At 42.7% G+C, this 18648-nt stretch overlaps 4 protein-coding genes across 4 annotated transcripts in view; 2 read left to right on the top strand and 2 right to left on the bottom strand.

Annotated features, from left to right (window-relative positions):
* Window positions 1–77: 77 nt before the first annotated feature.
* LOC109462156 lies at window positions 78–4405 on the top strand. The gene is made up of 5 exons (XM_019758648.1): window positions 78–124; window positions 315–489; window positions 2735–2941; window positions 3392–3514; window positions 3853–4405. The coding sequence occupies exons 1-5, from the start codon at window positions 78–80 to the stop codon at window positions 4351–4353; spliced, it is 1053 nt and encodes a 350-aa protein (XP_019614207.1). The 3' UTR covers window positions 4354–4405.
* An 812-nt stretch (window positions 4406–5217) lies between these two features.
* Window positions 5218–10974, bottom strand: LOC109462187 (death domain-containing protein 1-like). The gene is made up of 8 exons (XM_019758704.1): window positions 10781–10974; window positions 10077–10301; window positions 9660–9800; window positions 8997–9124; window positions 7986–8206; window positions 7601–7658; window positions 7107–7246; window positions 5218–5844 (listed from the first exon to the last, which is right to left on the bottom strand). Exons 1-8 carry the CDS (start codon window positions 10885–10887, stop codon window positions 5710–5712), a joined length of 1155 nt encoding a protein of 384 aa, XP_019614263.1. The 5' UTR covers window positions 10888–10974; the 3' UTR covers window positions 5218–5709.
* Window positions 6479–18648, top strand: part of LOC109462184 (islet cell autoantigen 1-like protein) — a 59077-nt gene continuing 46907 nt past the window's right edge. Inside the window, exon 1 of the mRNA XM_019758697.1 lies at window positions 6479–6495. The gene's annotated coding sequence lies outside the window, so the exon portion shown is untranslated. The remainder of the gene's footprint in view (window positions 6496–18648) is intronic.
* Window positions 11562–18642, bottom strand: LOC109462186 (neurofilament heavy polypeptide-like). Its single transcript, XM_019758703.1, has 6 exons — window positions 18611–18642; window positions 17536–18149; window positions 13478–13617; window positions 12880–13036; window positions 12287–12463; window positions 11562–11739 (listed from the first exon to the last, which is right to left on the bottom strand). The coding sequence occupies exons 1-6, from the start codon at window positions 18621–18623 to the stop codon at window positions 11671–11673; spliced, it is 1170 nt and encodes a 389-aa protein (XP_019614262.1). The 5' UTR covers window positions 18624–18642; the 3' UTR covers window positions 11562–11670.

Raw genomic sequence — 18648 nt, 5'->3', positions numbered from 1 at the left:
TTATTCAACGAAATGTTTATGGCTAGAAACACTCCGTATTTGGATGCGGGATACTAGTATAAGAGGACGATACAGACATGGAAGAGATGAAGAAGGAAGATATGAGAAAAATAGGTTGGAGCACGTAGAGAAATTGCTCATGTTTATGATATAGAAGTAAAGTTTATGAAAAATGATAAAATCTAACTCACTATTCACAGAAATACCACATTTGGCAGCTATAAACTCCACAATGTATTCCTGATATGTACTTTAGTAGTCCATGTATTTCTTTCTGTGCCAAACACTTATAAGTTTTTTCCCCACATCTCCAGACTGGAGCCGCTGCAGGGCCAGCCCATGTTGAGCAGCACCCTCCCGGCCAAGACGGGGGGCGCCACAAACAACAAGTCACCGCGCGAAGAAGATGACGTGGACATCCTGATGGAGAGTTGGAAGAAGCGGTACTTGAGCGAACCTGGCGCTAAGATCGGTCCCTCACAGCTGCAGGTGTGTTGTAAGAAACAGGAGGAGCCAGTAGAAACAGATAAAAACCCACTAGTCCCGGGCCGGGGTTCAAACTCACAACCTCCCAGGCACCTGGTGAAGTCTGAGACGCTCTAACCATTCGGCTGAAAAGGTTTAGACCCATCGGCCGGGTGAGTTGGTAGCACCTATAAACCCCCCACTGTTACAGTGGAGCGTGTGTAGTCCCGTGGTTAGCGATCCTGCCTCTGGACTAAGTAAGAGGTTGGGAGTTCGAATCCCGGCTGTTGTCGCTCACCCGACATGCACGCTACTGTTTAGGGTCGCAGTCCTTTTACCCCCGTCACATTGTCGACGAGCTTCGGCCGTATTTGTCAATCGCCGAAAGATCGGCCGATTTTGAGATCGACCGACGATCGCGCGTATTTTTGGCTTGAAAATCGTCGCGGTCACATTGTGCGAGGCTCGGGCGATCGCTTGGCAATACATCTATGATAATGAAGTCCCTATGACATGGCAGGCAGATAAAGCAAGGCCAGTGTATCCACCTAAAAATGAATAGTTTTTATGTTTGACGTTTCGTAATATTTTTTAGCAAAGTAATGGAGCGGACTGGCTGAATAAAATATAAATATAAACAGGAATTCTGTGACAGATCCGACTCAAATACTACCACAAGAGCCACAAATTTACACTACCGTCTGGTTAACACAACGACCACCTTTTTAACCAGACAGGAGTCGGCCGAAGCTCGCTCGACACACGGGCGTACGTCGCCCGAGTTACGGTCGACGATCTATCGATGCTCGCACGATTCAAAATCTTTTTATACACGCGTACCTGTACAAAGCTAATAAGATATATTGTTCTAAAACTTTGCCTGTACACTTCTGTCTAAAATAGTATGAATCTTCCGGTAAAACAAGCCATTCAATGTCAACAAAGTAGACAGAGGTAAAAAGACCCATGCAATATAAACTTCAACTAGTAAGTAATATCTATCACATGACGTTCTTGTGGGCACCCTAACAAAGAAGTCAACCCCATTCCAGAATGAACAAGTGTAAACGTCAATTTATTATACAGCCATCTGAAATAAGGCCACACACCTCCTAACTGGACAAGAGTAAAGAATTTCATGTGCGTTCAATAAGCTAAGGTAAAAATCTAGGCCCATTTGGCCTTATTATATAGTTAAAACCTCATCATCTTTTTAAAGTGATTTTGTTTATCAACGAATGTTGATTTAACAAAAGGACAAAAAGGACGATTTTGTCTATTTTTATCCTTTCTCGAAAATATAACGTTAACAATCAATGGGACGTTGCTCCTGCAAACTTTACACAGTATACTGTCAATGCAATCTCAAATAAATGTCACAGGTGCTGAATAAATAATAACTTCGCAGGAGCTCGGCCGAGGCTCGTAGAACCTTCGTCTGACACTGGCACGAAGCTCGCTCGAAGCACGCACGAGTTTAAAAACTTTGGGCAAGTCGGGCGAGGTACGAAAGAGGGTCATCCGAACATTTCGCGAAGCTCGCGCGAGGGTCGACCGTATTCAGCGACCGTCGCCCGATTTTCAAAGACGAAATACGGCCGAGACTCGTGGGATGTACGCCCGAATATCGGTCGACTCTCGGCCGCACAGGGGCGAGCTACAGGCGAGCTACGCGCGAGCTGGAAACGAGCTCTGCGACCTCAAAAATCGCCGGCGACTAGTCGCTGATGTTAAAAACACGTTTCGCGTGTCAGCGAGCTTCGGCCGACTCCAAAAAATCGCCGGCGATCCCGAAAATTCGCGCAATGCTCGACGGAACATCGGGCGTACTACGGCCGTAAATGTCGTTTAGAGCTCGCCAACTAGTCGGCCGATCGATTTACGCGCAATGTGACGGGGGTATTTGGACGGTACGTTAAGCTGTGGTCCACAGTTCACAGCATGTGCTTGTCGAAAAGACCTAGGGGAATTTCCCTGGTACAATGAACCTGTAAATACTGTACATAGCGTCTGTCTTCTCTGTCACGACCAGTGGAAGTGTAGCTGACTTCAATGAGCTAAACTGGTTTGAGGTCATTGTCTACCAGATACCTTTAACCCAGTGTTGACGTCACACTTCAAAGAAGCCATGTGACAAGCTTCATTGGGTCAGTCTACTGAGGAAGACCAGAGTGACTGGTCGAAAGCTCTAGGTGAGAGAATTTTTTTGTGTTGGACCAAAAGCTTTAACTTTAAACATGGTTTCAGGTCACTTTTACTTTTTTTTCAGGCTCTCCTGCACCCCACCCACAGCATCCCTAACGTTGGGCGGAGGGCCATCGGGTCGCCTAAGGACTTGTCTCTCAGTTTCTCGCGAGAAGACAGCTTCACCAAACAGAAGCCTTTGAACAGGCCGCCTCGCTACCAGCGCAGGAGTGTGACGTCACAACAGAGCAGCGAACACATCAACCTGGAGCCGGACGTCGCCAGTTATCAGGTAGGGGGAAAATAGAATAAATGCATGAATGAATGAATAAATTAATGAATAGGTGGATGAATGAATGAATGAATTTAGTGAATGAGTGAGTGAAATGAATGAATGAGAGTGAATTAATGAGTGTGTGAGTGAATGAATGAATGAATGAATAAAAGAATGAATGAATGAATAGGTGGATGAATGAATTAGTGAATGAATGAATGAATGAATCATGAATGAATGAATGAATCTGTATTTATTCATTTATTTATCTATTGGTTCAGCATGAACATATCACATGTTGCCCAACTACCATGATAGAGATTAAGGGCTAACCCAGGATAGAATAGGTTATACATGCAATCCTTAAAAACTACATGTGTAGGTTAGAGATTTTGTGAATTTGTGAAGAAGTAACAGAGCAACGTTTCCTTCATCCTCGCTTCTTTCCTTCCCTCCTTCCCGCCACAGCTTCCCATCGTCCAGGCGACGCCTCCGGATCACGTGATGCACGTCCTGGAGCAGATGGCGCGTGCACAGACAGTGTCCGGCGCGCTCAAGCCGCCTCCAACAACTCCATGGCTGGACGGACAGGTGGGGAAATAGCGCCGCCATGCAGCTGCAGTTGGCATTGCAACTTACATTACCAAATACAATACGTTGCTATGAACAACTTTTTCTCCTAAATTCAAGAGTCCTAATGTATTTAATTATGTTTCCCGAAGGAAAAGATATTGTTTTTGCTCAGTTTCTTCTTCCTCTTCTTCTTCTCCAAACAGTGACCTCAATGACCTGAACCAATGTTGTGTCTGTTACCATGGTAACTAGTGTTGTGTTACATCATGGTGCAATTTTATAGCAGGAGGGATTTATTCTCCTGTCTGACCATATAATATATGAATGTATTTTGAATTAATTTCTTTTCATTACAGTGTGACTATGACGCTGATGTTATGAACCACCTAACATCATCAATGGCGCAACTTCCGGCAGAAGTGCCTCAGGAACAGGAAGTTCCATTGCAGAAAATCGAGACAAAAACTGAAGACTTTGCGCAGGAAATTCCTCAAGATCCTGTGACAGACAGTGTCTTTATTACCCAAGACACGACAGAACTTTCTCAGACTGTCTCAAGAGATCCCAAGACGTCGGACTCAAGTAAAATTGAAACTGAAAAGAAAGTGGAAACTCCCGAGAAGAAGGTGTCTTCGAAAGAAAGTAAGAGAAGTAGCCAGAGATCGAACTCTAACCACCAGACCCCGGTGGTTTCCTCGCGGGGAAGTAACAACTCCCAGCTGGACGTGCAGAAGGGTTCTGCAGACGACAGCGAGTGCGGCTCAGCGTCACCTAGGAGACAGATCGTCGTACAGATGCCGGAAATGCCCGTGGAACCGGTGCATGTCGGGAAGGAAGAGATCTCTGAGGCGGCGTAGTACTTATGTTTGTCGCAAGGTGGCGCTACGAAGAAGACAGCCATTGAAGAGATTCGCCAAAAAGAAGTTACTCAAACAACTGGATATGATTTTGGAAATGGTCAGACGTCGTCAGTGACTGACGAAAGCTAGTGGATACTAGCTGAAACGTCTGGCCATTTCCAAAATCATATGCAGTTGCTTGAGTAACTACTTTTTGGCGTATCGTATTACCTGGATGTCTAACCTTCATCGATGCATTGAAGAGATTCATTATTTGGATATCAAATGATGGAAAAGCTAGTATTTTCTGTACTGTTTAATTTTAATTGAAGTCGGTGCATGTCGGGAAGGAGGAGATATCCGAGGCGGCGTAGTACTTATATTTGTCGCAAGGTGGCGCTATGAACAAGACAGTCATGTCAGCCATTGAAGAGATTCATTATCCGGATATAAAATGATGGAAAATATAGTATTTAATGATATATATAGATGATATAATGATTTTTTATGTATATATGATATAAGAATTGCCTGGCGTTATACGTTTCAACGTCGGATTGTGCAATATCGTGGTGCATTTCGCAGTATTTTGTCAAAGCAGACCAGAGATTGTTCTTTATTCACACATTGACTATGGATTTTTGTTACACAAAATAGCTCTGTAAAATTGTGGTATTTTGGTTTGATTTTTTTGTTCGGATTTTATTTCTATTCCACTCAACTTTGCAGTAGAGAAGGGCTAAAGAATTGGCTTTTCCAGAATAACTCAATGCTAAACAATATGTTACTCCTCACTACAGCACCGTATGTTACTTTATGTTACATTACGTTATGTTCTGTATCGTCTGAATGAAAAGAACCAGCCTGAAACAAGATTAAAGGTTCAATTCTGACACTTTTGTGTGTACTTTTATTCCGGCAACATACAAAATAAGGTCACACAATAAATTACAAAAGTAAAACAGCACAGCAAAGCCACACACAGTTACATTATAGCAACACTGTAAACAATGTTCAGTGTGGTATATAGTCGTCACACTTTACCCAATATGGGACATAACTAACATCATCAAGATTCAAATTTTGATGCCATCAAAAACCAGTGCACTGGATTGTGGGCTTTAAAACTATACATTTTTTTTGCCTATTTGCGATAAACTTCACCTTACCTATTCAATTACATGTCAATTTGAATGTAACGCATTATTAGCTATTACATGCACTTTGTATACTTTTATTGCATACTGTGACAAGTCTTCAAAGTTCCAGAAACAAAGCTTGCACATTTGCGTAATTCTTCTACATTACCGAAACACACGACCGCTTACGCACCCCCTCTAGCGACTGTATTTTAAAACTGCAGCATGTTGAACGTTAAGCGGCTGTCTGTGCCCGGAGTTTCTCTGCCAGGTCCCCGCGGTCGGACTTGCGCAGCGCCTTGTACAGCACGCCGACCTTGTCAGCATGGCGAGGCATGCTGTTCCGCCACGTGTACAGCATGTCAAACGCCTGGAGGGCAAAGGAGAGAGGTTTAAGCTTTAATGGCATCCAATGCAGTTTTCATGGCTTGAAAACCCGATTTTTTTCAAAGTCAATATTCTAGTCACTTATACTGAGTTGAAAGCACACTATCCCAAAGTATATTGACCCTTATGGAGCAAAATTTGCCAAAATTGAATTGACGGAAAATGGTTACTGGAAGGGCCCTTGACTGATTTTTAGGGTACCACCCAGAAAATAAATGACTCATATTGGGGCTTGTTTCTGCAGTTTAAATACCCAAAGTATGAAATACTGAGTGAAAGGTGCTAATGTGAAGCAGTGTGTGTTAATATCATAAAAGTTACCTTATTCAAAATATTTCTTGTTTTGCTGCTCAGACATGGCATTGGATGCCTTTGATAAAAGACATCCAATAATCGTCAGAAAACTGATGACATATATAGTCTGTATCCACTCGCAAAATCTGTTTAAATTGTACTGAATAAAACAAATTTAAAGAGAAACGAATTATACTCTATACACGAATCAGATGCTAGCTTTTCTTTCTTCTACCCTACAATCGGCTGCTAGAATAGGCTGCTAACTTCTGGTTGGTGTTAGGGTCAGGCAAACATGGCAGACGAAGAAGTCATCGAGAGTCGAGATCACAATCGAAAGGTAAATTTTACATCTTCATGTTGTTAGTCAATTATCATATCTGCTTAATTCCTCATACATATCTTGTTGTGTACAAAATCTTAATGTTTGGTTGCTCGTTCGGTGAGATACTAGTAGGTTTCTAAAGGGCCCTAAACTGACTGCAAACATCCCCGAAGTTCGTCTCCCCCATTACGATGATCGCGTAACTTTACGACCCTTATAAACGCATCAGTTATAAAGGCGTCTATAGTATGCAAAGGCAGGCAGTGATCACCACTCAATTGAGAGGCTTTGGTATATCACAAGGCCAACATTTTTTTGTATTTTGGTGGTTCTATGACATGCTTTGAACAGCGATTATTGACATTCAAATATTCCAACTTCCGGGTTGCAAACAGTATATGCCGATCACTGCCGAATGGAAAGGGTCGACATTTCACCATCGAAAGGGTTGACATTTCCTTTTAAAAACGAAACTAAAACCAATGCGACTTGAAGTTTGAAGCTTGTCTTACCTTCGGTTTTGTTTCCCTTTGTTTTGTTTGGCGTAACACATACAACAAGCTGCATAAGTTCGGACTGTAAGGCCTTTATACACACATGTGCACACCTGTACGGTTCTTACGTACCTGTTGTTTGATGTCTCCGGGGTAGTTCCTCTTGATGGCCTGTACCCGGCTGTGTTTGACCTTGAGGTACCCCGCCACCACATCCCAGTCCTCCCCCATCTCACGGGCCAGATGGTTCAGTCCGTCCGTACCCAGCGGACCTGGGAGGGGTAACAGTAGGGTTATCATAGTACATGATACATTTACATTACGTTTGAAATTATAGATTCTATGTCTTTGGGGATGAAGTCTTTCATCTCAGAGCAGTTCTACACCAAACAACCTAAATAGACAAAGCCTTCCTACTTCCCTAAATCCTAACGTTTAAACTAGCAGAATCACTGAAGAGCACATTCAGATATTGCCAAAGATTTATCAAAGTTCTTTCCTAGAAGTTGAAAAATGTTGAGATCGCTATGGGCCATCTTTCAGCATACAACATCTATTTTGTGCGGTTTACCCGTAGACACTTTGTTGAATATTTGAATGTTCTTCATTGAACGGATGTTACTTACCTGGAACTTCGATAAGTTTCCGGTATGAGCTGGGCGGTCTAGGCCGGGGTCTCTCTTTCTGTTGGGACATAAAAACAAAATGTTGCCATAAATTGAAAAAAAAACCTTGCTTGGGCTGATGCAAATATTGCAATAAACGTATGTATAGTAATGCGTTGATATTGTGTATCTGTATCTGTATAGCCGGTATAACCGCCATTCAGCGTAACAAACCAGCTTCGCAGTCACGCGGCGCGGCGGCAGCTGGCTACATTACACCGATCGACTTGTTACACCTAACCCTTTAACATCTAACTCTAAACATGTGTTTAACAAATCTTTTGAGCTTTCTTTTGCTTTCGATTTGAGTCTAAAAGACACTAAACATTTTCCCAACTTAACTCACTTTGGGTAGTGAGACGGGCAGCTTGCACAGTGACGTTTCCTTCCCGTCATGCTCGTTGTTCTCCCTGACGTAGAACTCGACCTGACCCCGGTACTCATCGTAGCTGTGATTGGCGAACTCGTCCTGCTCTTTGACCTTTAACCTGACCGACTTGTGCACGTGACAGTGGAAGGGCAGACGGAGCTCCTCTTCTGAAGACTCCTCCGCTCGTGTGATGTTTCCTACGGACATCACAGAGAGATTTTTAAGTTTCTACCAGCACTGGTGCAGGCAAAAACGTCATTGCAAAATGTCAGGAAGAACAAACAAGAGATCGCAATCATTCTCTTCTAACTTTATTTCTCTTAAAATTTTGCCCACAACGCATGGATTGAAAAAAACAACAACACTAAAGCCGAGATTAGAAGATGTGACGGAGGTGATTATGTTGTTCATACGCTGAAATCTTTATAGCACGACATTCGTTGTTAAGTACAAATAAACTCATTCATTGTCAAGTTGAGTTGCCAACTATACAATTTTCCATCCTATAATTGTCCATTCGTACTGAAAGTTGTAGAGGTCAAAGTGTTTTTTGTTTTTATAGTCATCGTTTTCTCATCCCGAAACTCACAATGCAGAACTTTCAGCACCAAGGACAGGGACCAGCACACACTTTAAACGTTAATCTCTGCACATTTTTTCTTTTATTCTCCTATATCCACATTTTCTTCTGCTCTTCACTCTCGTTTTGTTCTCTTAGCCCTTGTCCTGCTGGCATTCCTGGCACAATATTTTTCAATAATTTCATGTCTTAATTAGATCATAGACCCCCAATTTTTTTTTGCCCTGTAGTGGCATAGTTACTTCCGCATTCGTTGCGTTTCACTGCGGTGTGAAGCGTTGCACGAGAAATACCCCCAAATCGTACCTATACAGGGTGCTATATAGATGGTACTGTATGTGCAGAACGACATATGTTGCGCACAGCAGGACAAGGGCTAATTAGCATCTATTACATAAAACTCGTACCTAGCAGTCGCATGTAGACGAGCTGCCCCTCGGTAAGCATGACGTCAGAGCTGGGGTCGGGCGGCCCCACGTACCCAGAATCCTCCAGGGCCCGCAGGGTCTGGGCGGAGTCAGACGCGGGGACGCACCTGGCGGGAGAACGGTCGAACTGTCATGTTAGAACAGTACTAGTTGGTTAGAACGGTCGAACGTTCATGTTAGAACGTTCTTCTTACAACATCCGAACACTGATGATGTTAGAACAGTCGAACGTTCATTTAGAACATTCGAATGTTAATGTTAGAACATTCGAATGCTCATGTTAGAACAGTCGTAACGGTAAGGTTTACTAGCATTAGCCTCTTTGTGGAGCGCCTTTCTTTCTTTGTTAATCTAAAATTTTGGAACAGCTAGCGATACTTACACTGGGGCACACGAGGCAACAAATTAAATCGCTGCCTCGGGAACATAGCAACGATTTTTCAGCGGCAAGGCTAATGTGTGAGTTGAACCAAGGTTGAACGGGAAACTTTACACTTGATTCTGTCTAACGTTACACCAAACGACAACTCTAAAAGTAGTTGGTGTAGCAGATGTTACCCTCGAAAAACCTCAAACATAACAGTGAAAGCCATTTGGATACATTTTACACAGATCACAGAAAAGGCCCGTTTCTGTGCTTACTTGAAGACGAGACTGCCTGGGTCGTCTGTCCGGTGGCGGGCGATGCACGCAGCCCGCTTAGTGCGGAGGGATTTCTCCAGAGCACGGACTACTTTGTCTGGCGACTGGTGTGAACCGGTCTTTAGTCGCAGGATGATGAACCTGAAAGACAATAAAATCAAAAATTTCATATTTTTAATTGACAAAATCTGTTATATAGATATCAATTGATAAATCACTGGCAATATCAATCTGACAGTCATTACTATCATAAAATTTGCTTTCCTGTAGTTGCTAATTGTAAACTTTGCAAACTATCTGTATCTGCTATTTTTTGTTGTTGGAGTTGTTCTTAAGTTTAAGGCATTCTTTCTGAAATTCTGACCTGGAGCCCATCCGTTATACGTTAGAAAAGCGCCCCCTGTCTGCTAGACCTACCTCTGCAGCACGACCTTGAGTTCGAACGCCACAAGGTCGCCCTTCCTCTCCGTCAGCTCTACGTCATCATGCACCAGCCAACCGCCTTCCTCCCACGTGACCAGCCGCAGCGTGTCGTCATCGTCCTGCGCGCTGCTACTGCGCGTGCCCAGAGAGAAGGCGCTCATTGGTCGAGACGCTGCGTCATGAGAACGGCCGCTTTCGAATGCTGTCTTCGGCCTCCTACTGCGGGAAGAAAAAGTTTTTTTTCTTAAACTTCGATATTTCTTCGAAGTTTTTTCTTCTTAAACTTCGATAATTACTATGTTTACCGAAGGAAAACACCTTATTTTTGCTCTGTTTCTTCTTCCTCTTCTTCTCCAAACAAATAAGAGTAATGAACTGAACCAGGCGTCTGTCACCATGGTAACTGGTGTTGGGTTACATCATGTTGCCATTTTATAGCAGGAGGGATTTAGACTCCTGTCACCAATATATGAATGTGTTTGAGTGAGAATTAACAGAGCAGACCATAAGCGAAGGTAAACATACATTGTAATGCATTTGCTTTGCAAATGTTAGCTTTCTTAATCCTAGTTGTATCTAGATCAGTCGACATAAAAGTTAACGTTATGTTTTGATGACATTTTGACTAAGAATAGATTAATAAATTGTTAAGAGAAAAAATAGGGTTTAGATAAAGTTAGTTTAAGTGCAAAAGTTACCTTGTATTGGTCTCCTCTGCGGCTGCGCGGCTGGGGTTCGGCGGGACGGGAACGGTGACGGTGATTGGCGGAGAGTAACGTTTGTGGATGTTGACGCTGTGAGACATGCGCACTATGGGGCTGCAGGAGATGAGACCCTCGCATGGTTCTCGCGGGACTTGACGTCAGCCACCACCGACATGGGAGACGGGGCTGGATCTGAAACAGGAGAAACGTGACGTCATGAGGATTTCCAAATATGGGCATCCGCCATCTTTGTGTCCTTCGTTTTGGCTTCTCTTCACTTGACAAGGGAGCAACATTTCTGAGTGTTTTAAAGTCTCAGTTGTGCTATCCTAGACGTAGACCACATTTTCTTGAGTTTTATTCGTTTTAGTCTTTTTAAGTGTTTTTTTAGTTCTTTTTAAGTTGTTTTTGTACACCCACGTTTCTTATAGTCGTCGTTTTTCCATCCCGAAACTCACAATGCACAACTTTCAGCACCAAGGACAGGGACCAGCACAATCTTTAAACGTTGATTTCTTTCTTCTATCCTCCTGGATCCACATTTTCTTCTGTTCTTCACTTTGATTTTTATTCGTTTTATTCTTGTAGTATCTTTTACATTCTCGTGTGCTTTCTTTGGTTTATTATTTGTATTCATAATTCTTTCATCCCCAATTTTTAAGTACAACATTCAGCACCAAGGACAGGGACCAGCACACAGTTTAAACGCTAGTTTCTCCCTATTTCTTTATTGCTATTCATTCCATCTGTCTGTTTCTCCTTCCCTTACCTCCAAGGTCAGCACCAGCGGCGTCTTGACCCCCTCCTTGTCGTACTTGAAGGACACGCGCTGGTCTTGAGGCGCCTTGAACAGCCCGCCCTTGGTGGGGACGTGGATCTTCTCCCTAGCGGGCCGCGACAGTACTGCATACATGCCCAAGCTGCTTCACCTGCACCTCCGCGAAGAAAACGCCCTGTGGAGAAAGGGTAGGATGAAGAAAAGACGTAAATTAGAAACTTTGTTCTTAAAACGACCGATGTTGCCATTACCATTGAGAGATTTTGATGAATCAACGCAAAAACAACCACTTCACACAATCATTTACACGATACAGCTACCATAGACATTTAGCTAAACCAATGGTAAGGAGTCTCCTAAAAACATCTGTTACGTACGGCAGGTCTCTTTCATAGAAGGTTTAGGAGGGTTGTCTTCTTCAATAAATTCTACCGTAGAAAGAAGAATCGTTTGGGCATTACACAAAAGCTTTACAAGTGATGGTAGACTTGAGGTTGATACCTTATTACCTTCCTTTCTCACGACTTGTAAGGAAAAGTCTTGTTATGTATAACAGGTAACAACTCTAAACGTTGAAAAAAGCAACGGTTGGGTGGTTATGAAATAAATGGAGTAGTGTCTTTACAAGTGACATTAGATTTGGCTTTGATTTCCGAAGAAAAAATAATAGAGTTACGGTTAGGGTTGTGTATCGGTAATTACTGAAGAAAACCCCTCGTTACCTTCCTCTCCCTGTAGTTAGCCTCCGGGTTGAATGCCGGGATTGCCCGCCACTTCTCTCCGTCTTGCGACGTCTTGACGATGACTTCCCGACTGCCGATCCTGGCGGAGACCGGGTACGGCACGGCCACGACCAGCGGGCCGGGCAGCGTGTGTCCCCGCGGCTGCAGGTCCACCACCTGAAGGACAGAATTCAACAGAGAAGCCTTGTCACTTTTAAACGAATAATGCTCACCAAACAACCAAAGGTTTTGTACGACAAAATCACATTCCAATCAGATTCACAACTACCAAACCCGCTCAACCAGTACAAATAAAATCAGACTACCAAAACCAACATCCAACTCTCAGAAAAGACGCTTCCTGTACAGAATGTCTCGATTGTGGAACAACACAGGCGACAACTAGCAAAGTATTGGACTGTAATTAGTGTATTTAAGGAATTATGGTGTATTTTTTCTCCGTACTGTTAACTTTGTATGTCTTTGTACGTTTCTCTTCAATTGTAATATGTAACATGAATGTAATGTGTAGACCACAGGAAGAATAGCCTCTTATGAGGCTAATTGTGGATCTAAATAAAATTCAAACTCACCTCGCTGACCAGCTCCTCCCCGGCTCCCAGCGTCAGGTGTGACAGGCGGTGTAGGTAGGCGGCGGTGATGCCGTCAGGGGCGGAGTCCAGAACGTCAGACGTCCCGCGGATCAGGCAGCCGACCTCGGAATCTCCGTCTAGGTTCTCTACCTGGAGTCTGTGGCAAATGTAAAGACGGTTCTTTAAGCAACTTAGATACACATACAAAATACTAGGTTTTCACGAAGATTCTTCAATTTCTTTCTCTTAACGTATCTTTCTTTATACAGCTTCTGAAGTTCAAATTCTAGATTCTGTACCTGAAGTTTTGAATAAAGGAGAGGTCTTTGGGTACCTTACGTTGAAGATATCATATACAAAATGACTTGTAATATAACTAGTAAGACAATAGACTTTTCTCAACTTTTTAATTTCGTTTTCGGAATGTGTCTTTTACTGTACATTTTCAGATTTTAAGTCTAAGCAAGGACCAACAACTTAAGAAGTAACTGTCCCTGTACTGTGTAATAGAGGCATGTATGGTAGATGGTGTGTATTGTATGATGTTCAAAAACACAATTACTACAAAATATATTTAAGAGACCAGCAGCAAACTCACGCTTCCATAGGCCAGTTGTTGGGGTCCTTCATGGCGTCCCTCTGCGTTTTTTCCGCCTGCCTGAGCCGGCCCACATCCATCAGACTCCCTCTGCGCAGCATGGCCTGCGAGGACCCCGGGCTGGCCCGAGGAGACGGTGCCTGTTCATTTAGGAATGAAGACCATTATTATGTTTACCGAAGGAAAACATATTATATTTGCTCATTTCCTCCTCCTCCTCTTCTCCAAACACCTAAAAATCGTAGATATTTTCGTAATTAGAGCTTGGAGGAAAATGAAATTCAGCATGCTGGTAGGTTGGTACGTTAGACATTGAACCTTGGTCATTTTGGCCAACATAGATGTCAGAAAATGATTTTATTGGCAAAAAATGGGTGAAAAAAGTTGCATTTTAAGCCAAAAATCGAACAAAAAGAACGCGTTTGGAACATTCGAACAACCATGGAACAATGGAACAGCGTGTTCGATAACCGCGGGTCATTGACCCTAGCGCTAGCACGGAACACCCGAGCTTTCCAAATATGGGCATCCGCCCTTGTATGACACGAGAAGACATCAGTGGACCAATGTAGCGGTAAGTTTTCATTTTTCTTCGTAAAATACGGTCATATGAATACCAGTCTCAAGTAGAGAATATTGCATTGGGATTTTGGGTTCAATATCCACAATTAGGACTGCAGATTTCCACAGAACGCGGGAGACTTTGTTTAACTTTTTGCATGTCATCGCCGGCTAAAAAAAAAAACACTAGCAATGAACTAGCCGGCTCAAATCTAAAAATTATGCTCTAGTAATTTACTAGCTCCTGACTTGATAGAATCTCGTATGTTTAGCGATTTAGGCTTGTTGCTGTTTTGAAAATAAATTAAACAGAATTGTGTTCATCCGTAACTATTGTCGACTTTGTAATTATGTAGGTGCGGGGCAGGGGGAGGGGGGCGTTTGTTTACGTTTATTACTCATGATATAACAATTAACATGGATACTAGTATAACATTACATTTTGTCGTTTTGTCCGACAGTTTCAATCTTTTTTCGGGATAACACAGTACAGTACACGGGATAAGCATCAAATCGGGATTCATGGCGATATCCCGCGGGATTTTTCGGGAACCATGTTGACTAAGATTTTTACAGACAGACGGTGCAGCGCATGTTTGTTTCCAAATTATGCATGATGATAACAGTAGCACAAACGAATAGTGTTTTTAATTCAAATGTTTTTTTTATTTAATCGAAAATTTTAGTGGCTTAATAATGTTTAGAACGATAACAAAATAATACAACCGTCTTGGTACGAGAATTTTTGTCTGACCTTGCGATGTGGACGGCCCGCTAAGTACTGCTTTTGATGTCACCCGACCCGCGCTATCTCAGATATAAAATCTAACACAGCCACTCGAGAAGTTCTTCTCCTAGATATGGGAGGTCGACGCACGGAGTTGCGGAAGAGAGATTAAACATTATACAAAAGAGGGGGCGAAGCATAATATATATCAAAGGTTCTTTACGCCCTTGGCTTTGTTTCCGACGATCAAGAATTGATTTCGTGTTACTGTGACTGGGCAACGTTGCCATAGAAACGGCACGCAGGATAGCTAGCAGACCGCGGGCACCCAATCATAGCGCACAGACGGGGACCCGCCCACTGGCTGGGCGGTAAGATTTCAAACTCGAAGGCTCGATGCTCCGCCCCAGAGACTAGAGGCCGCCTCACGATTGTAGCGATTTTCCGCCTCAGTCCTGCACGCGGCATTCTATTTTTCTCATCCCATTTTTTTCATTCCAAAACGTTTTTCACAAGTGATATCGAGAACTAGAATGCTTTTTCCACCGGAAGAATTTTTGCCAGCCGCGTGGAAGTACTTGCTTTCAGGGTAATACGTACGTGAATGGACGTAGCCGGATCGGTTGTTGACGCAAGGGTTTATTTATGTGTACGTGTTTGGGGAGGGGTGAGACGCACGCCCCGGGATTTTGATGGGCAAACTTTCCTATATTTTCGTAATACAGAGACTACTTGACGGTCACGAGATGTCACAATGAAACACAACAACTCCAGCCGGTACGCCCCATTTTATTTGATGGTTTAACTTTATAAACTTGACAGATTGATTGTTTATAAACTTGCCGAAAAATTCACTGGAGACGAAGGGGTTAATACAAATTCATTCATTTTCTTACAGTTTTTGTGAGTTTTTCGCTGCACAAAAGCTTTGTAAAAATTTAGCAGTTCAACTATGACCGCTTGAGGAACGCGTTATACACAATTATGGCAAAGTTGACTGACGTCAGGGTGCTCCATTGGCCGGAAGCAGGACATTTCGACGCCGTCATCCGTGATAGGACCCGCAGTAGACTTGGAGATCTCGCATCAAGTTTTTTTCGCTCCGCAGGAGACGCGGATATCTCGCGGGATTTATTGGGACGCCTATCCCGAAAAATTCCACATCCCGATGATGCATATCCTGTGAAGTTATCTCTCATAATAAGGATAATTGCCTATAGGAATTTGACAGAAGAATAAATAGTGTTGGGGCTTCAATGTATATGAAGAAATATGTGAACGTCTGGTTTCACTAAATTTGTAACTTGAGTCTTATGCTTGCGTTGTTATTCTTCAATTGCATACAGACAACAGTGTTCTCTGTATTAACAAATTGGTCTGCTGTAAAATTTGAATATATATCATACCCCCTTTGACATATATTATATACCCTCTTGGACCCCGCCTGATATAGTTATACGTTATATACATATGTATTATGCTTTCCTTTTGTGGTTCAATGACTTAGACATATATTATCAGTATCTGCTCACTTTTGAAATGTTTACTCTCCTTTTTGTATCCTCTTAAGATTGGACCTCTGCTAGGAAAGGAAGCAGAACTTGGTCAATGAGAAACTGGAGAGGAACCCAACAGAGCTGAACCCAGCCATCCACAGAAGGATACAACACATCACAACCATTTCTAGAAACACATTATATCTCCAATTTAGGCAGTAAATATGTATGTTAAGTTGCATAATATATGTAAGTCATGTATAGCTTTTTAAGTATGTATGTATGGTTTTATAGAGTGTGTAGTTCCAATATTTTACACAACTGTAGATTTTCATTATCATTGCAATGATTTTCATATAAAAGTTCAAAGAACACTTATTATAGAAGCGGGTATAATTCACTGGCTCGGCAATCAAAAGAACAAGTAAAACCCAACAAAACTGTCTTGATATATATCTTATGTACTGTAGTATAAAGACTAAAGTGTACTGTAGGAATTAGTTCTTCATATCATTGTATATCATTTCATTATATGTATATGATATACGCACTTACTATGAGCCTTCTGCCATGTATTTGTAATATTACTAATAATAATAAACTTATTATCATTATTTCAGCCTACGTCCTGTTTCCTATTTACAAAAATGTAATAAGGATGAGACGAGCTCAACAATGTCCTTTGTAATTAAAGCTGTCAAAAAGACTTGAAGTTTACTTGCAGTCTGCAGAGAATGTCATTGATTAAAGTGACCGGCAGATTTTAAACTTGGCCTTACAACGGCAAAAACATTGAAATTCCCCAGTTATAACGTTAATGTTACTCTATAATAACAGTACATAAAAGTCAGTAATATAAGCAAAATATCCTTCTACCCATCCTTTCCCAATAAAGGTATAACGCTAAATCGTAGGCAAGACCATCCTGAGGTAAACATATTGCATTTGCTTGCAAATGTTACCTTTCTAGTTGTACACATTTTTGCCCCACTGGGCTTGGATACAAGCAAATGAAAATATAACAAATTAGACCAAAAGGGGGCGTCCATCGGATAGGACGTTAAATGGAGGTCCCGTGTTTGGGGAGAGCCACACCCCGCGCACGTTAAATAACCCAGCACACCTTTCGAAAAAGAGTAGGGGCATGCCCCGGTGTGCGATGGTCCAAATACTTATCTGATTATTCACTACGGACTCCAGGAAGAGTAGTGTGAAATTCACACTAATGGAGATCTTAAACAAACAAACAAACAAACAAACAAACAAACACACACCTGTGAGAGTGTGGGCTCGCTCCTCCTGCGTGCGGCTTGTGGAGGCGGTGTGGGGCTGGTCCTCTCGGTCTTCCCGCCTTCCTTCGTCACCTCGGCCGAGCCTCCGTCTTGTTCCTCGCCTTTCTCAGAATCCTCTACCTCCTTTATATCCTCTAGTTTGCTAGATTTTCTCTCAGTCTTTTCTTCAGAACCGTCTGTAGTTTCGTTGCTTTCTGTCTTGTCTTGTTGATCACCGTTTTGCGTCGCTTCTTGTTCTTCTGTAACCTTCTGTTCGTCTGTAGCAGCATCGTCTGGTGGGTGCTCTCGTTCCTCGGTTCCCTGCTCGTTCCCAGTAGACTCAGGTGCGTCTTCCCGTTTGTCTGTTGCGGGTTCATTTTCTGCCTTCTCATCTTCTCCCGGTTGTTCTACTTTATCTTCTTCCTTTTTGCCTTCCTCTTTAGAGTCCTCACCTTCGGTTCCTCCGTTTTCTACAGTTCCGTCCCCCTCTATCTTCTCTTTCTCCCCCTCCTCCGTTGCCATGGTGATTTCATTCTCCTCAGTATCCTTTCCCGCCTTATTCGTGACGTCATCACTCTCTGTAGGTGCTCCCTCCTCCGTGTTTTTCATCTCTGTTTCTGAAGGAAAAGTAGAAAAACCGGGAGTCAGTTATGCGTCAAAACTGGTCCATGATTAAAACTTTCCGAGGCAAATACATGACAAAAACAAAAGGAATATTAGTACTCTTTTGTAGTTCAATGTTGTTTCCTCATGTTTGTTAGTAGATGTCCATACCCCTAGTATTTTCTGATGTATGAATGGGTTTTATGCTAACTTGGAGGATGTTGGACTTTAGGATAGCGAGTTTCGTGCTGCCCTGCTTGACAGGGACTTGTGGAGAAAATGGTCACCTCACAGAGATGAATTGAGCTGGGTTTGATATTAACTTGGAGGATGTTGGACTTCAGCATAGCAAACTTCGTTGTGTCATTATTCACAGGAACGTTTGGAGAAACATGTGTCACCTCATCGATGATGAACTAATAACTATAAGCTCCTTGGATGAACTGAACTGATTATACTGTACTAACGGACTCACCGGGCGCTGCCATGGTCCTGCCCGCCGCCTCTGCCGCC

Source organism: Branchiostoma belcheri, unplaced genomic scaffold (assembly GCF_001625305.1).
Source record: "Branchiostoma belcheri isolate BF01 breed outbred unplaced genomic scaffold, Haploidv18h27 scaffold113, whole genome shotgun sequence".
Lineage (NCBI taxonomy): Eukaryota > Metazoa > Chordata > Leptocardii > Amphioxiformes > Branchiostomatidae > Branchiostoma > Branchiostoma belcheri.
Note: the sequence above shows the minus strand (reverse complement) of the source record. Positions and strands in the feature narration are given on the sequence as shown.